Source organism: Apis mellifera, linkage group LG2 (genome assembly GCF_003254395.2).
Source record: "Apis mellifera strain DH4 linkage group LG2, Amel_HAv3.1, whole genome shotgun sequence".
Classification (NCBI taxonomy): Eukaryota; Metazoa; Arthropoda; class Insecta; order Hymenoptera; family Apidae; genus Apis; species Apis mellifera.
Window position 1 is genome coordinate 15,808,460 of NC_037639.1, and position 19,446 is coordinate 15,827,905.

The window sequence follows — 19,446 nt, forward strand, 5'->3', positions numbered from 1 at the left end:
CGCATAGCCGACGGTAAACCATTTATCGTGGCCCGTGCCAAAAGTTGGCCAGTCACGCTTCGCGATTCGCGCGCGCTCCTCCCTCTCCTCCAACGGTCGAGGAAAAATCGTGGAGAATTAAGAAAAGAGATCGAGCGACCGATCGATCGAGCGAGCGAGCGAGCCAGCCAGCCAGCCAGCGAGCCAGTTGGTAGTCGTCCCTCGAAACCCAAAACAAAGCGAGAAGCGTCGGTCGCGAAAGGTCGAGGTATGCTCTAGCCGTAGTAAACAAAGAGTGGGGGAATATAGTGTTGGATACGTTGGGCAGGCAGTTAAGATAGCCGAGAGAAGGGCATATACACCGTTCGAAGTTTCGATCGGTTCGAGATATTCATGGACGACTTTCCGAAACTTGTCAACAACCAGCCTGAAAATTCGTTACGAGAGAGAGAGAGAGGGGAAATGGGGATGCGCGCGAGCCGCGTGTTTCCAACTTTCCGAATTCCGCCAAGTTTCGTTGGCGCGAAGGGGAGGGGAAGAAGGATAGGTTGCATCGATGCAAATTAGACGCTCGATTTTTATCTACTCGAACGAACGGAAGACGAGCGTCAAAGTCCGCGTTATTTATACCTCGGTTAGAATCGACGACGGTGTCGAGATTTTCGAGAAGAAAAATCGTTGATATTCGCAGCCGTAACGGGCAATTTCGCGAATACCGCGATTACGCGTTATCGAGGTGGGTTCGCGCGTGGTTTCGCGTTGGCCGATCGGGGGGGGGGGGGAGGAAACGCGAGCAAAAACCTTTTTTCCCTGCAAATGGAAAACTCTCGTTCGCATGCGTTATATCATATCGCGATAAACTGGAAAACGCGAGGCGTGAAAAAAGCGTACGTTGCGTACGTCTCGTGCTTGGCGCATGCACGCGAAACGCATCGCGTATGCGACCGAGTATTTGCGCGTCCGATCCACGTTTCCTCGGTGTCTCTTCGCACATACCTACCTACGTAAGTAGATAAGTACGCGTCACCGCGTCAACCGACACGAATCGTTTTTCGCTCTCTCTAATCGCCGAGAAAGAGAATACAAGTGGAATAATCGTACGTGGGTATGCCGAGTTTCTTCTTAAAACTCGTCTCCTGGATCAAGGAAATTTTTCAAACAAGCGATCTCTCTCTCTCTCTCTCGTTCACAATTGTCACGTTTGCAAACGACGCGCACGAATCGAAGAAGACCGAGAAAGAGAAGCGAACGTTGTACGGTCGGTAACGATACGACTCCAAGAATAATTAAATACGCGTTAAATAATATCCAGAAAACGAGTAGCGATATTGTATTAATTTACCAAATGTGCGCGTAATTATTCGAATTATTATAACTATCGGTCCGGTCCGAGGCGAATCTGTTCTAAAAAGCTGCGCCGTCCGTTCCGCGATGCAATTAAAGTCGAATGTAAACCGATAGGGACGCTGTTATACGAAACTTGGAGGTAATGATTACGCGAGCCGTTGTAATTTATTACCGCGTGTGTTCGTTATTCTCAATTGTAACGTAATTCGGTAATATAGCCTAATTGCGGTCTTAATAAGATCGCGTCCGCGATTGTCCTCTGCGACTTCGATCGTTTCTCTTTTCGCCCCTTCGACCGATGGATAGGTGAAACGAGATACGCGTAAAGATCCGAGTCGAAGCGGCCGAAACGAGCCACGTTTTTCCCTCCCCCCGATTCTCGCGGAAACCAGTTCGACGAATATCATTTTTTTCTATATCGCGAATGTTTCTTATTCTTTCGCTGTATCATCGCGTTTATTACAGATAAGGCGATCGTCTAAACGAACGAGCGAACGAAGTGTAACGGAATGTATGCAACGGTTAAACGTCTTCGTTGTGCACCTTTCTGCAATTTGTTTCGCGTTCGATAAGCAAGATGACTCATCGAACGCTCACTATCGCGTTCTTCGTCAAATGGAACTCGATACGCGTCTCATTAACACGGGCGAACGGTGCGCTTTTGCGTTCCTTCTTTTCGTCCATTTCTCTCTCTCTCTCTCTCACACACGCGCGCGCGCGCGCACTCTGAAATTACGAGAACGCGCGACAATCGAAAAGATCGAGCAGCGATAATCGACGAGGCGAATGGTTATATTCCTCGTTGGAAAGTTCGAGACGCGAGACTCGACTGGAGAAAGATAGAGAAGGATGAAACGTGGGATACGTCAGGCATAGCGAAGTTGCGCGAGCGTTTCTCGGTGTTTAACGAGCGTTTCTCGTTGGCAAACGATGCGGCCGGCGTTGCTTACATCGACTCCTCCGTCGTCGGGACGAAAAGGTCGAAATGAGCGAAAACCGTGGGGAAGCCGGAGAAGGCCGAAACGCAACGGACACGCACGAACGGCGTACACGCGGCCGAGGTGCACACCTACCCACTATGCGCGCGCGCGCGCGCGTGTATCATTATCGAAAGAAAGACTGGGAGAGAGAAAAAGTAGGTGAAGAGAGAAGGAAAAAGAAAAAAAAGAAGCGGTTCCCGCGGCAGACTTCTCCGGTACGCGAGAAGGAAACCGTAGGTAATCGAGCGAGCAGAAATGCTGACGCGGATAAGGGAAACCCTTACGACCGTTTCTGGTGCGCCGGCTATTTACGATCGGTCTCGGTCTATTCCGATGGAACAACCGGGGAACGTGTATTCCACCCCGGTTCGCGAGATTTCGAAATTCTTCGACTCTTTCGATCATTCTATCGACAGCATTAATGAAATTACGTAACCAGTAAAATTTCCAAACTTCCGTTCGGATGTATTCTCTCGATCCTACTTTTTTTTTTTTTTTAACACGTAAATTCAAACGCAAGTATAATCGCTCCTCGAAAACTATTCCGTTCCTCGTAGTTTAGAGTTCCATCGATCTCCATCGAGGTACTCACGAAAACGTGTAAATTCGGTTGCCAACGGAATTTCTTTTTCGCTCGTTATCTTCCCCGCACGCACGATACCGAGGAAACAGAGTCGAAACGGGTTTCGTATTCCGAGCTTTCCCAATTTCGATACTCTCACTGTTACCGTTGACCGAAAATACCACGTATCGCCTCGAGAAATACTCTTCTCGATTCAAGTCTGTAAATCTTTCTTTCTTTTTTTTTTTAACCGCTTCTCTCTTTTTCCTCTTCCTTCTTTCTTCTTTTTCTTTTTACTTTTCCTTTTATTTTATTTTTTTTCTCTCTCCACCGCATACGGATCGCAAAAGTTGGTCAATTTTGTAGAAATCGAGGGAAAAACTCGTAATCCGGCAACGTTGCCCTCAAAGCGAGAACAGACCGGTACAGGCTGATAAAAATAAATTTGCGCCCGGAATAATCACGGAGCTCCCTAGAGATCTCCGTATGGACGGTGTCTTAGGTGCTGTTCGGCGTAGCGAGTCCGTGAGCGCGTTATCCGTGAGATGCGTCGTCGCGATTTTCCTTCCGAGTCGAAAGAAATCTTCGTCACCTAAATTTCGCGTCGCGTTTCCCTTCGATTTTACGGAAAACGAGTCGGTGGAAAAACGGTGGACCCCGACTTTTGAAAAGACGCGTATCACGAACGTGGTAGAACGCGTTGCACGAACGAACGAACGAACGAACGAACAACCGTGGAAGAGGAGAGCGGCGGAGAGCGGGAAAGACGCGTGTTACGAAACCATAGCCTGCGAGAACCGAAGGAGGAGAAGAGAGCAGAGCCCGTTCGACGAGCTCTCTTCGTGCGGCCGTTTGTGTTCTATCCTCCTCCTCCTCCTCCACCACCACCACCACCTCCTCTCCCACCTCCTCCTCCTCCTCCGCTACCTCCTCGTCCACCTCCTCGTCGCCCTCCGCCGCTACCGCCGCCTGCTATCCCTCCTGCCACCCCCGCCGCCCACCCCCTCTCGCCCCGCGCCCTCCTCGACCGCCACCTCTTCCGCTCCCCCTGCCTCTTCCCCGTCTTTCGCATCCACCTTCCTACTTTTCCTTCTCTCGCTCGTTTATTCGCTTCGCCTCCTTCTTCCTCCTTTGCCGTTTACTCTCTTCTCTCTTTCCCTCGTCTCCTTCTCCTTCTCCTACTACCACCACTACCGCACTACTCTGCTACACTACACCACTACACACACGTACACGCGCCACTACTACTACTACCACCACCATCACCTTTCCTTCCTCCTCGCTCGTCGTTTCCACCTCGACGTTTGCTTCGGGCTAAAATAAAAACGCGAGGAGATAACCGTACGAGAGAAAGGAGAGACGTCCGACCCATCGTACCGAGAAAGAAAAGAAAGAGCAGGGAGTGTAAAAGCGCGAAGGAGCCGCGTAAAATGAGCCGGGGCGAAGGGAAGGAAGAAGAGAGAAGGAGGAAGAAGACGGAGACGGGGAGGGGGGAAGGTATAACGCGGACCAACTACGAGGAAGAAGGAAAAGAGCGGCGATCGCGCGAGGAAGCAACCGTGCTGTGGAACGTTGCATCGCTCGAAAATTGCCGTTTCGCGAACGTTCGTTTCTTACACGCGCATTCCTTTTCTCGATTTTTCTCCGATTGGAAATATAGTTCGAATAATAATCGTCGCGTCGCAATTCGGTGCGTAAGTTTCTTCGTCACTCGACTAATGGACGAGTTACCAATCATTCTGACAATGCGTCAAAGTTGAGTCGCAAAGTTCATGCCATCCGTGGAACTTGACGCGAGTCTCGTTGCACGGATGGTGGTAACGTTCGGTTCGCTCGAAGGAAGCGTGCACGATCAAAGTTGTCCGCGTGAAACGCGACCTTGGCGCCGAAACGCGACGTTCCATGCGTTCGTTACGGTTGATAGTAGCGAGGAATGAAGGAATCGATTTTTTCTTCTTCTTCTTTTTTTTTTCGCGCGAGAAAAGCACTTAAACGGTGTTAAATTGGCGCGGCCAAAGAATACGGCTTTGTCGAAGTATCCGATTCCCGGATACTCGTCTCACCATTCATGTATTCCAAACTTATAGAATACATGAATAATACGAAAGCGAGAGGGAGAGAGATTCGAAAAGGATCTTTATCGATCTTGTCTTCATTTTTATCGATGATTTAACGCCATTTATTTCGCGTTTCGAGACGCAATCGAGCGTCCTATCCTATCGATGAAATCGTTTACCGTACATTTCCCGCCACGTGGCTCGTTCCGTGGACGATCGGTTCGCTAAGAATTTATCCTCGTCTCGTTCGTCGTTCGTCACGTTCCAAAGGGATGGAGAGAAGAAACGCGCGTGATCGAGTCGCGAGGAAAGTTGGTCAGGAATTTGGTGGGAAACGGGTAGGCAAGAGATAGCGGATACCGGTCGAAGCGCAGAATCTAGCCTTGACCTATTGGCGGCCTCGCGTCTGGTCCAAACTTCTCGCGGTTTCGCTTCGATTCGATTCGGTTCGCTTCGCTTCGGATCTCCAGAGGCCACCGCGTGAAACGCGTTTATCGCTTTCTCTTTCTCTCTCGTTCCTCCGCCGGACATTTCCGAATAAAAAATCTTTGTTCCTATCATATATACGTATATACGTGTGTGTACGTATATATATATATATATAGATACATATTCGCTCACCGACGGATTTAGATTGGAGATTTTAAAGGATCGGTACGTTACCTTGCGGACGGTTATCGTCGCGACATCGATCACACCCGTCTACGCGGCGGTGGAAACAAATTGTACGGTTTAAGGAACGAGGGCACGACCGGACCTTGCGCAACGAATACAAATGCCGCTCTCCCTGTCCCTTGACGGCGCGTGACGAAATTCGTAAAAAGCTCGAGCGAGAGGACGGACAGAGCATAGCGAGCAGAGATATCGGTGGCAACGCGCGATAAGAAGAACGCGGCGAAGCTTGTCGGAGAATCATCGTTCCGTCGCATCGTGAACAAAGTCCTCCTCGGTTTTTCCATTTCCGATTTCCACGGACAGCCGACGGAAGTCGATTCCTCCGATCCTCGATTTCGCGAAAGAACTTACAATTTATAGTGGTGTTGCATGTGATGAGCCAGATGCAGCTCGGCGGGATGTTGTTGAAGTTGCTGCTGTTGCTGCTGTTGTTGCTGCGGGTGCATAGCCTGGTGATGGTGAGTCTGCGGGGGATCCAGGCTAGAGGCACCCAGCAGGTTCGCGCTCTCGCGAAACAGCGTTGCCACCTGCATCCTCTCTAGCCGATCTCTCAATATCCTTCGATTAGACTTGTCACACCCTCCCTCCCTCCCGATAGATCCTTTCCAACACTTTCAATATATGCAAGCAGTATACTTCGAGAGCGAACGAGATTGGAACGAAGATGGACGAGACAGGATTACAGGCAGGCAAGTCCACTATTCCCGACGGCTTCGCGGAGAGAGCGCGAGCCGTCGGTAAGGTTAGCGAGACGTGGAAACGCGCGCGATCTCGCGTCACTGGAAACGCTTGCACCAACAACACCACTCACCGCGCCACTCACTGTCACTCGTGAAACGTGATCTCTGTCGCACCGTCGCGACGACGAGACGACGACCGACGGGAATCTCGGTCGGCCGCCGACGATTACGGTTACGGCACGACGACGATCGCCGCGGGAACGAGCGGGTTCGATCGACGTTCAATCGAGTCCCCTCGTAGTGCTGCTCGTCCTCCGATTACCGCTCGCGATCTTCCTTTCCACCGTCGTCATCGTCCTCCAGGATATCCGACGGCCGGTCTCGGCAGCGCCTCGATCCTCCGTCGGAACTCTTCCTTCTCCTTCTCCTCCTCCTCCTCTTTTTCTTCTTCCTCTGCTGCTCGACGAATCCAAACCCGCGGAGACGCGAAAAGGAGGAACAGAGAGGCAGAGCTCGGACGATAGCCGGACCCACGGCTGTCTCGCTACTTTCGGCTCGAGACCGCGATACCCTGCCTCCTCCTTTTCGAGAGTCCGCGCGAGAGTGTCTTTCACGGTTTTCACCCGCACGTGACCACTATTTCGGCAACGATCGCTCGCCGAATCCAATTATTCCCCTCGATCGAAAACTTTCTTTTCCCGAGTTTCTCCTTTCTTCCGTGTCCCCCGTGTTCTCGATCTCTCGAGATGCGCCTCCCCGTTGATTTCCTTCCGAATCCTTCTCGCGTAGAACGTTCAACGTTTTTCCCAACCACTATCGTCTGCTATTTTCCTTCGCTCCCTCGCTCTATATCCTCGCTCCTGGTTGTCGTTCGTTCACGGCACAAGCGGTTTCGTCCGAGGGATTATTCGCATTCGTTGCACCCACGCCCCGAACGATAAAGACGGCACGATGTTTTCTCTTTTTTCTCTGCCTTCCGCCTTTCTCTCTCCCTCTCTCTCTTTCTGTTTCTCTTTTTCTCTCTCTCTCTTTCCTTCTCCCTCTTTCGCCTTTTCCTATATTTCCGAATACGAATGCGTCGATGGTTCAGTCGTTTCTCCAACCGGACGACGAATCGAGTTATTTCGTATTCGATAACACGAAACGACGCGTATCGTTTCTAAACCTCTCTCGATATTGTGCTCGACACTACGACGATCGCGCCTTCTCCTCCTCGTCCTCTTCGTCTTTGTTCGATCACTGTTCGGATCGTTTTCCTTCGGTGCCCAACTCTGCCCTGTATTCTATTTAATCCTCTCCCTCCTAATTCTCTCTATCGTATACGCCTTACTCCGTATTCGTTTCGACGAGAAGTCCTCTGTCGCGTAAACACTCGTCCACGAATAACACAGAAGTCGAAACCGCGGCAGCAAGAGTCGGCACCGCACTGCTTGATCGTGTCGCTAGTTCGGTCGCTCGAGCCGTGAGGTTCGTGCGTTTCCGACCTCCATCGACTATGTTCGGTCTCGCTCGGTTTCATAGCCTCCCGCCGATCACGACGACGACGACGACGACGACGACGACGACGACGACGACGACGACGGCAACGGCAGCGACGGTAACGACCACGACGACACCGACGACGACGACGACGGCGACGAGGATGACGAGAATGACGTTGGTAACAAAAAATAGAAACGATTTTACTCTCGATTGATGTAGAAACTCGGCCTACCGTTTCTTTCTACGTAACAACATACAAATTGATCGGAGTTAATTGATATTCGATCGAGATGAATCGATTTTAGACTCTCGAGGCCGAATTATTTTCAAAGTAGAATTTTCGATAAGATACTCGCCGTTTATCGTTGCGGTGGTATCGATGCCATTATATCGATTGAGTTACGCGACTACATCGAGTTTCGTTGAGAAATTTTGCACGCGATAGACCCTTCTCTCGAAGCGATAGACCGAGATTCTTTTCGCGAAACTCTGGCCGAGACCATCGAACCGATAACTCATTTTCATTCGTTCTCGCAATTTTAAGAATCGCGATCTCGAGTTTCGTTGCACGAAACTATCCTCGTCATCGGTTTGCCAGCATTCGCCGCGAGTCAAACGACGGGAGTCCGTCGTTGTAGATTCCGTTGGGGAAAATCGATCCGCGTTATCGATCGAAGCGTGGCGCGGCTGAGCCGGCCGTTGGTTGGCCGATTTCCTGCCAGTCTAACTGGCTCGCTGGCCGAGTGCCTGGCCACGGCAGAGGTGGCGGCGAACCGTGCGCGCGGCTTGCGCTCCCAGCGCTTCACCGTACGTGCATACACGCGTCGAAACGCGGCTCGGTGCACGCGTGTCCGTGTAACGCGTGCAATCCATTCGACCGAGTCCGCCGCGAGGGTGTACATCCAAGTGGGAAGGCGAGCTCGAGCGCGAGCGCACGACCGTGTGCGAACCCGTGGGTGCGCGCTCGCACACATGCCCCCCCACCACACACGCGCACACACACGCGCGCATCGTGCTTATTCGCGCTGGCGCGTATATCGCCGAGAGAGCAACTGCGAGACAAGGACCGACCAACGGAGAAACCGAGACAGCTCTGAGGTATATAAGGGAACGTATGCGTGTACACGTATGCACGAGCGCCCGGCTATGGTAGTGGTACAAGCGGTGACCCTGCCACGATGTAGGTGGACGGAATACCAGGGCTGTACCTAGATATCGCGACGTTTCTCTCTCGTCCTATCGATAATTCGTCCCTCGAGAAATATTATTTTCTCTTCTCGGCAAGCTTCGTCTCGTCGCTAGATCGTCACATCTAGATGAAGGGGAACGCGATCTACCGTGATCCAATCTGTGGATATGGACTCTTTCCGTTCCGTGAATTCGCGCACGCTCCAAACGAGCGTTTCCTCGCGATTTCTTCTCTTCTTAAAAACCTTCGAAAAAATCGCCATTTAAAACTTGGTTGAAAACAACTTTCAATCTATTCCTTCGTGGAAAAAAAAAAAAAGTTGCAATGCAATTTAACCTTTCGTTTTCTCGTCTCTCCGTAAACGATGAATGCTGATTGCCAATAGTTCGATCGTCGCGTCGATATTCGACGAGTGGTGCGCGCGATCTTTTCGATCGAGCGTCGCGATAAAAATAATGTCAAAGTCAAATTTCTTAACACGTTCCTGTTTCGAGTATACCAATGTGTGTATGCACGCGTGTGGTGTGTGTGTGTGTGAGCGTGTTTGTGTTTGTGCGTGTGCACGCGCGCGCCACGGTCGGTCATACGTATACATATAGCACCGGGTCTAAGCACGAACGAGTCGTGAGAGCGGGGTCGAGGGTGGATTTCACGCAAAGCCGAGCGAGCGAGAAGGAAATGCGCGGCGCTCGACCAAGCGAGAGGCGAACAATTCGCGTCGAAGCGCGTACGGACTGATCCTCGAAACGGAAAGAGAACTATCGGTGAAGGAACGAAAGGAGGAACGTTCGGATAAGAAAGAGAAAGAGCGCTCGTTGCGAGCGCGACCATCCTTCGCGGTGAGCGAAACGGAAAGAGAAAGACAGAGAGAGAGAGAGAGAGAGAGAGAGAGCGTTGGAAGGAAAAGACGATATCGCCATCGTTGAAGCTCACGCAAACACGTTCCTGGCCAAGCTCGCACACTGCTGCTGCCTGCCAGAGACTCCCACCACGCGAACTTTCGGAAAAATCAATAGAATACAAGAAAAGCCCACGCTGCGCTAGGCGAGTGAAACTCTCTCGTCCTTCTTTCTCTTCTCAAATTTTTCCTTCCTTCTCTCTTCTTTCCTTCCTTTCTCTCCTTCTATTTGCGCTCCACCACAAAACGCAGTATATCCTACGATCGAGATAAAAACCATTGGAAAAAAAAAATTGGTAGCGAAGGAAGGAAAAGACGCGCGAACTCGTGTGATCGAGGCAAAAATGATCGTGGATCGAGCAACCTGTCCGTCAGTCTGCACCGGCTACTATCCCTTTGAAATCTCTTTTCCTCCCCACCGCTCCTTTCCCGATCCCGCATTTTCTCGCTTTCAAAAATGGAAACGAAGGACTTTTTCAGATTTCCGATACTCGAATACGAAGGGAAGGATAATAACGTAATTGCAATATCGCGCGAATAGAATAGAAAGGGCTGAAAAAGAAGGTAGATAAACTCTGAAAAAGCGTGTGAAAAAAAAACGTGTTATATATTGGTCGAGAGAGCGTGGGATCATCATAGAGAGTGGAAATTGGTCCGATGAAAGATCGCGCGTTCCGTGCACATTTCTCCGATCCAAACGGAATCGTAGCCTATCTCGTACTAAACGGAACTGACCCAGCTTCGTGGCTTTGTACCCTTCGCTCATCCGTCTCTCTCTCTCTCTCTCTCACTCTCCGTCTCCCTGTCTCTCTGTCAGTCGGTCGCTCTCTCCCCTCTATCTCGCTGCTTCTTTCCATCTTTGTCCGGTATTCCTGTTACTTCGAGTATCGCGCTCTGTATCCATCTTCCTCGCGCGTACGCGCTCTCTCTTTCTCTGTCCTTCGCCCCTTGACATTCTCCCACTGGCTGCGACGGTGGCGGCGACGGCGGCGGCGAGACACCCTCGAGAAGTTTCAATTTATACCGAAAGTCGTCATGACCGAATCCACAAATACGTTCACTCGCTCGCGCTCCTAGTCCATTCATATCAGCTGAGTACGCGTAAACATTGCTGTATCGTTCCTTGTTCCGTCATCTCGGTACGAGCGGTGCTTTTTTCTTTCTTTCTCACGATTCCAAATCGCAACGAATTCTTCCTCTCGTCTGCAAGTGCGAAAATTTAGTGGAGCGAGAAGGAAAAAAAAAAGCTATCGTTGTCGAGATGGTATCGTAACGGCAAGTCGGTCACGCGACGCGATACACTCTCGCGTGTACGAGTATCTCTTTGGAAAACGGAAAATTTTCCACGAGTTTCGTTTCCCGAAAAAAAGAACGTTCTCGAAAAATTCAACGATTCGGTCGGTACGATCGCATCCTCCCACCTCGATCGATCCCCGTATCGATCGATTCGCGGAAAGAAGGCGAGAGAAATAGGCGAAGGAGAGATGGAAGAAGGCGAGCAAGCACGCGGTGCGATGGACGAGGAGCCGACCGCGAGTGGACACGATCCGGAGGGGGGAGGGCAGAGGGACAATAAAATAAGCGAATCAGCAGGTCGTTGTCGTAATTCTGGCTACGTCACTGGTACTACCCCTCTACACTCGACGGCGGAGGGTCGTGTACCCTCGCGTAGAGGGGTATAACGGCGGCTGGGGAGTGGAGGGGTGAGAGGCGCAACGGGGCTAGCTAGGGAGGAGGGACAGAGCGCGGTGGTGAGAGGAACGCGCGGAACGCTTTATGAATGAATGTTTCCACGCCAAGTGTGGCGAGAGAGCGAGAGAGGCCCCCGTGTGTCCCGCGTGTAAACACAATAATACCGACGTTTCCATTCATCAGGTCGACCCCGGCAAAGCACGCCGCGACCTCGAGAAATGCCTTTCGAGGCGCCACGTGGATCGCATACCCCTCCCTAACTCTCTCTCTCTCTCCCTCCCTCTCCCTTTCTCTTTCTCTTTTTCTCTCTATCCCTTTCTTTTTTCTTTTCAACCCTCCTCCATCGCGGTGGATTTCAAACGCGATTTCGATCCTGCCTCCTTCTCTTCGATTCGCCGCGCTTCCACCACTTTCTTCCACTTTGCGCAAACAACGAGCGTATCGAGTGTATGTGGGTTTTAACGAGCACGTTTCAACGCGTGTTGTTGCAGATCCCAGGAGGAAATGAAAGCAGCGAGCACGAAGGATACGTTGGACCAGTGGGCGGGAAAAAGTGTTTGGTCGTTGGTGTGCGCGATGGAATTGGGCCTGATATCGGATACGACCGCCTCTCGCGGCAACGTCGAGGTCTCGTCTCGCTCCGAGGTCGCGGCCAAATCGCCGCGAAACGCATCGTCATCGCCCCCCTTACGGATCTCGCCACGGTTGAGAACCGTAACGCCGCGGTTTGGAAAGAAACGTGCCAACGTAGGACGAAGAGGAAGAAGAAGAGGGAAACGAGGGTCGAAATCTGGGAAGAAAGTGGGGAGGAAGGTGTACGCGAACGATTCAACGATCACTGTGGATCAATTTTGGAGATCTCGCAAGAGAAAACTCGGCCGGCCGAAGAAGCAAAACCGTTCCGCCGATCTGCTGTCCTCCTCGTTCAGTCGTCCGACTTTGTCCCACGGCTCGTGTCGAACGACTCGGTCGCGCTCGGTCAGCAATAACAATAACAATAACAACAACAACAACAACGACCTTCTCGCCAACAGCACGGACGCTCCACGCTTCGAGCGACGAGTGTCTCGCGACAATAACGGCGCGTGGAAAAATTCGTCGAAAACTGTGCTCCACGAAAAAACGAACGACGAAAATACGAACGAGAACGATGTTAACGAAGGGAAGGGATTCGAGTCGAAGGATAAAGGGAAACGGGACTCGACGGAATCGACGAAATTCGAGGAGATTCACACGCTTCCTTTGATGAAGAGAATTTTTCGCGAGAGTGGTGTTGTTGTTTACGGTGTTGAGAACGAGAGAAAAGATGGCCGACGAGATACGGACGAGAAGTCGACGACGATTTGCGAGGCTGGGAAGAAAGATTGCTCCGTGAAAAAAGCTTGCTCCTCGGAAGGGAGGAAGGGGGTGGTTCGAGCGAAAGCGTTGAAAGGTAACGAGGAAAATCAGGAGGTGAGAAGAGTGACGCGAGGATCGATGAAAATTGGGAAGGATCTGTCCGTCGGCAAATTGGTGTGGGGCTATTGCGCGGGATGGTGGCCAGGCAAGAATTTTTTCCCATTAATACGTTTCTTTCCAACTCTGCCTGCTCGAATTTCCTATTCGCGTTCGATCGTTCGATCGGTAAAATCGGTATTATCCTGACCGATTGAGATCGACGCAGCAACGGTCGCGAAAAGTTTGTACGCAAAGTTGCAATTGTGTAGGATCGTGCGCGTGACCGCGAAAAGAAGCGACGAGACGAGATTAGCCACTAAGTAAACGTCTTTCTATGTGATATTACAGCGTTAATTATCGATGCCGACCATGTAGGAATGTTGTCCGAGGAAGGGAAATTATGGGTTTACTGGATCGGAGAAGCTCGTATATCATTAGTGAATATTTTATTTATTTATTTATTTATTTATCTATCTATCTATCTATTATCTATCTATTTATCTATCTTTTATCTTTATTTAATATATTTGCACGCGTCTCTCGAAATTCACCGTTGTTACCTTCGTTTCAGTTGAACGAAAAGACGCAGATCGAACCGTTCTCGTGTAACCTCAAGGCTAGACTGACGCAGAATTTAAACGTACCGCGAATTCGTGCCATTGACGCAACTATGCAGGTTTTATTTTCCATTTTCTTTTTTTTTTTCTCTCCTTCCATTTTCTTCCTCCTTCGCTTCTCACCTTTTCCTTTTCCTTTTCGAGCTCAACGCACGACTTTCTTTCAGATGTTGCGCAAAAAATTGGGCGGTACTTTGACCAAGCCGTATTTCACGTGGATCGAAAGCAATTTCCCCAAAAATATGATCGAAAGTAAGCGATCGAATGGAAAAATGTATCCCTTCTTTCCTTCTTTCTTTTTTTTTAATCAACGTTTCTCTTCTTTTCTTTCTTTTTTTTTCAAAAGTGTTGGACGAAATCAAGTTTTATCCGTATCCGGTAAAGATGCAACAAAGATTGGACCATCTTAGGGAAAAAAACGCAAAAGTAACGGAAAGATATTTATTGGATCAAAAACGTACGTATTCGATCTCTCTCTTCCTTCCCTTCCGTCGAACAGAAATGGAGATGGTGGAATTTGTCGATAGGGGAAAATCAAGAGAAAAAATTGGCTGAGAAGTCGAAAGATTCGCCGCAAAAAGTCAACGTAGATTTGACGCTTTTGCCGTTGAAAGAGCAGAAACCGGGAATTATAGCCTGGGCTAAAATTGCCGGGCACAATTGGTGGCCAGGTAATATCCTTTCGATTTTTTTTCCTTTTTTTTTAATACACGCGTTAATGTTATCGCTACACATCTTTTTTACGATCGATTTCTCGAACGATTCTCGATCGCTCGGTCGATCTCGATCGGCGAAAAAGCGAGGAGGGAATGAAAACACGCTACGCCCTTTATGATTCGCAGCGATGATTATCGATTATCGCGACTGTTGCATGCGAGAACCGACGTTCGGTTGCCAATGGATCATGTGGTACGGCGACTACAAACTGTCGGAGGTAAAAATTTTGAATTTCCCGCGTCTCGAAGTAGAATAGAATAGAAGTAATCGCGCGTACTTTTTCAGGTGCATCATCAATTGTTCTTGAGGTTCGACAAGGGGATGGAGAAAATGCGCGACTACACGAGCAACACGAAGAAGCATATCTACCTCGTAGGAGTTCTCCAAGCCTCCAAGGTAAACGTCATTCGGTCCAATTTTTATTTCCATAAATTACATTTTTTTTAATCCTCTTTCAGGATTATTGCTCCCGTCTAGGATTCGATACCTCCAACTGGACTTTGGACGACGCTTTCGAATATTTTTCCAAGCCTAATCATTACGATTACGCGTCGTCTGCGAACACTTGGAGGAGAGAAGACTCGGTCAAGATCTACGACAAGTACTCGGCCCGCATCGCGGAAAAATTGAACGAGCTGAAGGACAATCCGAACGTGGACGACCAACGGGCCAACGATATAAACAACAGCGGTAAGTTGGAGGGATAGAAGGATGGAGCAAAAGTATTTAAACGAAAGCTCTCGATCCTCAGATGACCTGCGATCGGCGATAAAAGGGGAAATCTCGTTCGACTCGTTGTGCCTCAAGTGCCTTCGAGTTTCCAACGACGAAATGGACATTCATCCGTTCTTCGAGGGATCTTTGTGCAAAGATTGTTCGGTAAAGAACAACTTTTTCTCTTTTCTCGAATCCTTGCTCCTTCGAGTATTCTCTAACCAAAAAAATCTTTGTTCCAGGAACGATATAAACCCTGTATGTTCGTTTTCGGTAACGACTCCAAATGCGTAAGTATTTCGCCTCGTCCCATCTCGTTTTAATAATCAAACTGTTCCTGTTTCCTCTCGATCGACCAGTTTTATTGCACCGTGTGCGCCGCCTCTGGGATGGTGATCATCTGCGACAAAGAAGATTGTCCAAGGTAAATAACAATTCTTTTTTCTCTCTCTCTCTCGAATATATCAAATTGCTGTTTCCTTTTCCAGGGTTTACTGCACCGCCTGCATGAAACACCTCCTGTGCCCGACGACTTACGAGCAAGTGCTCCAGGAGGATCCTTGGGAATGCTTCCTCTGCAAGTCAAGATCTTTCACCACAGACACCATCGTCAGGCCTCGAGCTAATTGGAAGGACAAGATAATCAATATGTTCCGTACCAGTTGCGACTCGAATGTGGAACACCTGGTTGCCAAGCATAATTCAGAGAAGAGAAAAATACGCGTTCTCTCCCTGTTCGACGGCCTTGGCACAGGTTTACACATAGAATTTACCACACCAATTTCTTTTCTTCTTTTCTATTTAGTTATTTCTTTTTTGGTATATTTCACTCTAGAAGACAGATGCTTTCAGAAACTGAGCTATTATTTTCTTTTATTCACCTTGTGTGTCTTTCTTCTCTTCTTGTTTCATATACCTTCCTCTAGAAGACAGATGCTTTCAGGTTTGCTCGTACTTCTGAAACTTCTTTTCTTCTTCCTTCTTTCCTATTTATTTATTTCTTTTTTCATATACTTTCCTTTAGAAGACAGATGCTTTCAGGTTTGCTCGTATCTCTGAAACTTCTTTTCTTCTTCCTTCTTTCCTATTTATTTATTTCTTCTTTCGTATACCTTCTTCTAGAGGACAGATGCTTTGTTCGTACCTCTGAAATTGGGCTTCTTTTATTCATTCTGTGTCTTCTTCTTTTCTTCTTTCCTATTTATTTATTTCTTCTTTCGTATACCTCCTTCTGAAAGACAGATACTTTTAGGTTTGCTCGTACTTCTGAAACTGGGCTTCATCTTCTTTTATTCACCCTGTGTCTTTTCTTCTCTTCTTCTTTCCTATTTATTTATATTTATCCTATATTTATATATATTATATATATTATTATATTTATATACATATATATATCCTATTATATATATCTTTATATATATATCATTTATATTTATTTTTTTTTTGATATACCTCCCTCTACGAGAAGACAGATGTTTTCAGGTTTACTCGTACTTCTGAAACTTCTTTTCTTCTTCCTTCTTTCCTATTTATTTATTTCTTGTTTCATATACCTTCCTCTAGAGGACAGATGCTTTCAGGTTTGCTCATACTTTTGAAACTGGGCTTCATCTTCTTTTATTCACCCTATCTCTTTTCTTCTCTTCTTGTTTCATATACTTCCCTCTACGAGAAGACAGATACTTTCAGGTTTGCTCGTACTTCTGAAATTGGACTTCACCTTCTTTTATTTACTCTGTGTCTTTTCTTCTCTTCTTCTTTCCTATTTATTTATATTATTTATATATCCTATATTTATTTCTTATATAGGATATATATATATCTATATTTATTTTTTCTTATATATCTTATATTTATATATTTATTTCTTTTTTGATATACCTTCCTCTACAAGAAGACAGATGCTTTCAGGTTTGCTTGTACTTCTGAAACTTCTTTTCTTCTCTTCTTCTTTCATATTTATTTATTTCTTCTTTCGTATATCTCCCTCTATGAGAAGACAAATGCTTTCCTGTTTGCTCTGTGTCTTTTCTTTCTCTTCTTCTTTATTTCTTCTTTGATATACCTTCCTCTACGAAAAGACAAATATTTTCAGATTTGTTTCTGAAACTGGGTTTCACCTTCTTTTATTCACTCTGTGTCTTTTCTTCTTTTTTTCTTTCCTATTTATTTATTTCTTCTTTCATATATCTCCCTCTAGAAGACTGATGCTTTCAGGTTTGCTTGTACTTCTGAAACTTCTTTTCTTCTCTTCTTCTTTCATATTTATTTATTTCTTCTTTCATATACCTCTCTCTAAAAGATAGATGCTTTCAGGTTTGCTCATACTTCTGAAAGTGGACTTCACCTTCTTTTATTCACCCTGTGTTTTCTTCTCTTCTTCTTTCATATACCTCCCTCTAGAAAACAGATGCTTTCAGGTTTGGTCGTACTTCTGAAACTGGGTTTCTTTTATTTACCCTGTGCCTTTTCTTCTCTTCTTCTTTCGTATTTATTTATTTCCTCTTTCATATACCTTCCTCTACGAGAAGACAGATGCTTTCAGATTTGCTCGTACTTCTGAAACTTCTTTTCTTCTCTTCTTCTTTCATATTTATTTATTTCTTCTTTCATATACCTCTCTCTATGAGAAGACAAATGCTTTTCGGTTTGCTCTGTGTCTTTTTTTTCTCTTTTTCTTTATTTATTTCTTCTTTGATATACCTTCCTCTACAAAAAGACAGATGTTTTCAGGTTTGTACCTTTGAAACTGGGTTTCTTCCTGTGTCTTTTCTTCTCTTCTTCTTTCGTATTTATTTATTTCCTCTTTCATATATCTTCCTCTACGAGAAGACAGATGCTTTCAGGTTTGCTCGTACTTCTGAAACTGGGCTTCATCGTGGACGCGTATTACGCGAGCGAGATAGACCAAGACGCGTTGATGGTTACCGCCTCGCACTTCGGCGACCGTATCCTCCAATTGGGCAACGTGAAGGACATCACGTGTAACACGATCAAAGAGATAGCTCCCATCGATCTTCTGATCGGTGGATCGCCGTGCAACGATCTCAGCTTGGCCAATCCTGCCCGCCTCGGCCTCCACGGTTCGAATATAATATTTTCAACTTTGAATAGTATCGAGTCTTATCCAGTCCAATCATTCCTCCTTCTCTTCAGATCCCAGAGGAACGGGTGTACTGTTCTTCGAGTACCGTCGAATTCTGAAACTGGTGAGGAAGCTTAATAACGAGCGGCATTTGTTCTGGTTGTACGAGAACGTCGCCTCGATGCCCAGCGAGTACAGATTGGAGATCAACAAGTGAGCAACCATTTATTTATTTCTTCTTTCATATATCTTTCTCTAGAGGACAGATACTTTCAGGTTTGCTCATACTTTTGAAACTGGGCTTCATCTTCTTTTATTCACTCTATCTCTTTTCTTCTCTTCTTGTTTCATATACTTCCCTCTACTTTTTAACTTTTCATCCCTGAAATTTCTGAATATCTTTCATTATATTTTCTCGCCCGACGAAAGACATCTAGGACAGGAACCGGACGTGATAGACTCGGCAGACTTCTCGCCCCAGCACAGATTGAGACTGTACTGGCACAACTTTCCCATAGAGCCACGTCTGTTATCGTCCCAAAGGGAGCAGGACGTGCAGGATATACTTACGCCGCATTGCCAACGTTACTCGTTGGTCAAAAAGATACGCACAGTCACTACGAAAGTGAACTCGTTGAAGCAAGGTGATGGTATTACGTATTGCTCGATACGATTGTTTCTTTCGAATGACAATTTTCCTTCCTTCTTCCAATCCAGGCAAACTTGCGTTGAAACCAATTTTGATGAAGGACGAAAGCGACTCGTTGTGGATAACAGAGCTGGAGGAAATATTCGGGTTCCCGCGTCATTACACGGACGTAAAGAATTTATCTGCGACGAAAAGGCAGAGGTTAATAGGTAAATCTTGGAGCGTGCAAACGTTGACAGCCATTTTCGAATCTCTTTGTCCCTTTTTCGAGCGCGATATCGTGGAAATCGAGGGATGAGTCGAGAGAGACTTGAACCCTGGATTAATTCGAGAGGTGATTAAAGCGAGAGACAAGTATATCTAATTAACCGTTTCGTTTCTTTTGTATCCTCCTCTCCTTCCCTTCCCTCCCTTTATTTTCAGTTACATTATTACAATTAATCAGAAACAAACAAACTTTTTCTTCATTTACATTTACAAACTGTTTCTCAATCTTCTAACTTTCTCTGCGTCGTATCGTACACGAATAATGCTCTTCAAAAATATCACGAGTAGTATATTTTGTACATTGTTGTCTTTCGTGTAAGTAATCGTAATAAAGAATAAAAAAAAAAAAAAAAAAAAAAAAAAAAAAAAACTTACAAATGTAGTTTAATTTCGAATATAGTGGTAATAGAAACAAATAT

At 47.1% G+C, this 19,446-nt stretch overlaps 2 protein-coding genes and 1 long non-coding RNA gene across 8 annotated transcripts in view; 2 read left to right on the top strand and 1 right to left on the bottom strand.

Moving 5' to 3' along the window:
- The window catches only part of LOC408649 (trithorax group protein osa), a 30,774-nt gene extending 23,710 nt beyond the window's left edge, over positions 1 to 7,064 (bottom strand). Inside the window, exon 1 of the mRNA XM_392189.7 lies at positions 5,952 to 7,064. Within this exon, the coding sequence (XP_392189.5) occupies positions 5,952 to 6,133 (182 nt within the window). The 5' untranslated portion in view covers positions 6,134 to 7,064. The remainder of the gene's footprint in view (positions 1 to 5,951) is intronic.
- LOC107966106 lies at positions 254 to 5,666 on the top strand. The gene is made up of 2 exons (XR_001706534.2): positions 254 to 4,365; positions 5,531 to 5,666. It is a non-coding gene; the product is annotated as an uncharacterized LOC107966106 (long non-coding RNA).
- Positions 7,065 to 7,751: 687 nt separating the features above from the next.
- Positions 7,752 to 19,128, top strand: Dnmt3 (DNA methyltransferase 3). Of its 6 annotated transcripts, XM_026446362.1 has the most exons (18): positions 7,752 to 7,936; positions 12,033 to 13,084; positions 13,327 to 13,415; positions 13,550 to 13,654; positions 13,763 to 13,847; positions 13,942 to 14,052; positions 14,123 to 14,266; positions 14,438 to 14,529; positions 14,598 to 14,708; positions 14,771 to 15,002; positions 15,064 to 15,191; positions 15,269 to 15,316; positions 15,386 to 15,450; positions 15,515 to 15,780; positions 17,873 to 18,109; positions 18,183 to 18,324; positions 18,541 to 18,755; positions 18,829 to 19,128. In XM_026446362.1, the coding sequence occupies exons 1-18, from the start codon at positions 7,776 to 7,778 to the stop codon at positions 19,056 to 19,058; spliced, it is 3,513 nt and encodes a 1,170-aa protein (XP_026302147.1). In that variant the 5' UTR covers positions 7,752 to 7,775; the 3' UTR covers positions 19,059 to 19,128. The 6 variants fall into 6 exon arrangements, with proteins under 6 accessions (XP_026302147.1, XP_026302146.1, XP_026302148.1 ...); XM_026446361.1 differs by having other exon boundaries at positions 15,064 to 15,284; XM_026446363.1 differs by having other exon boundaries at positions 12,033 to 12,973; positions 15,064 to 15,284.
- The last annotated feature ends 318 nt before the right edge of the window (positions 19,129 to 19,446 follow it).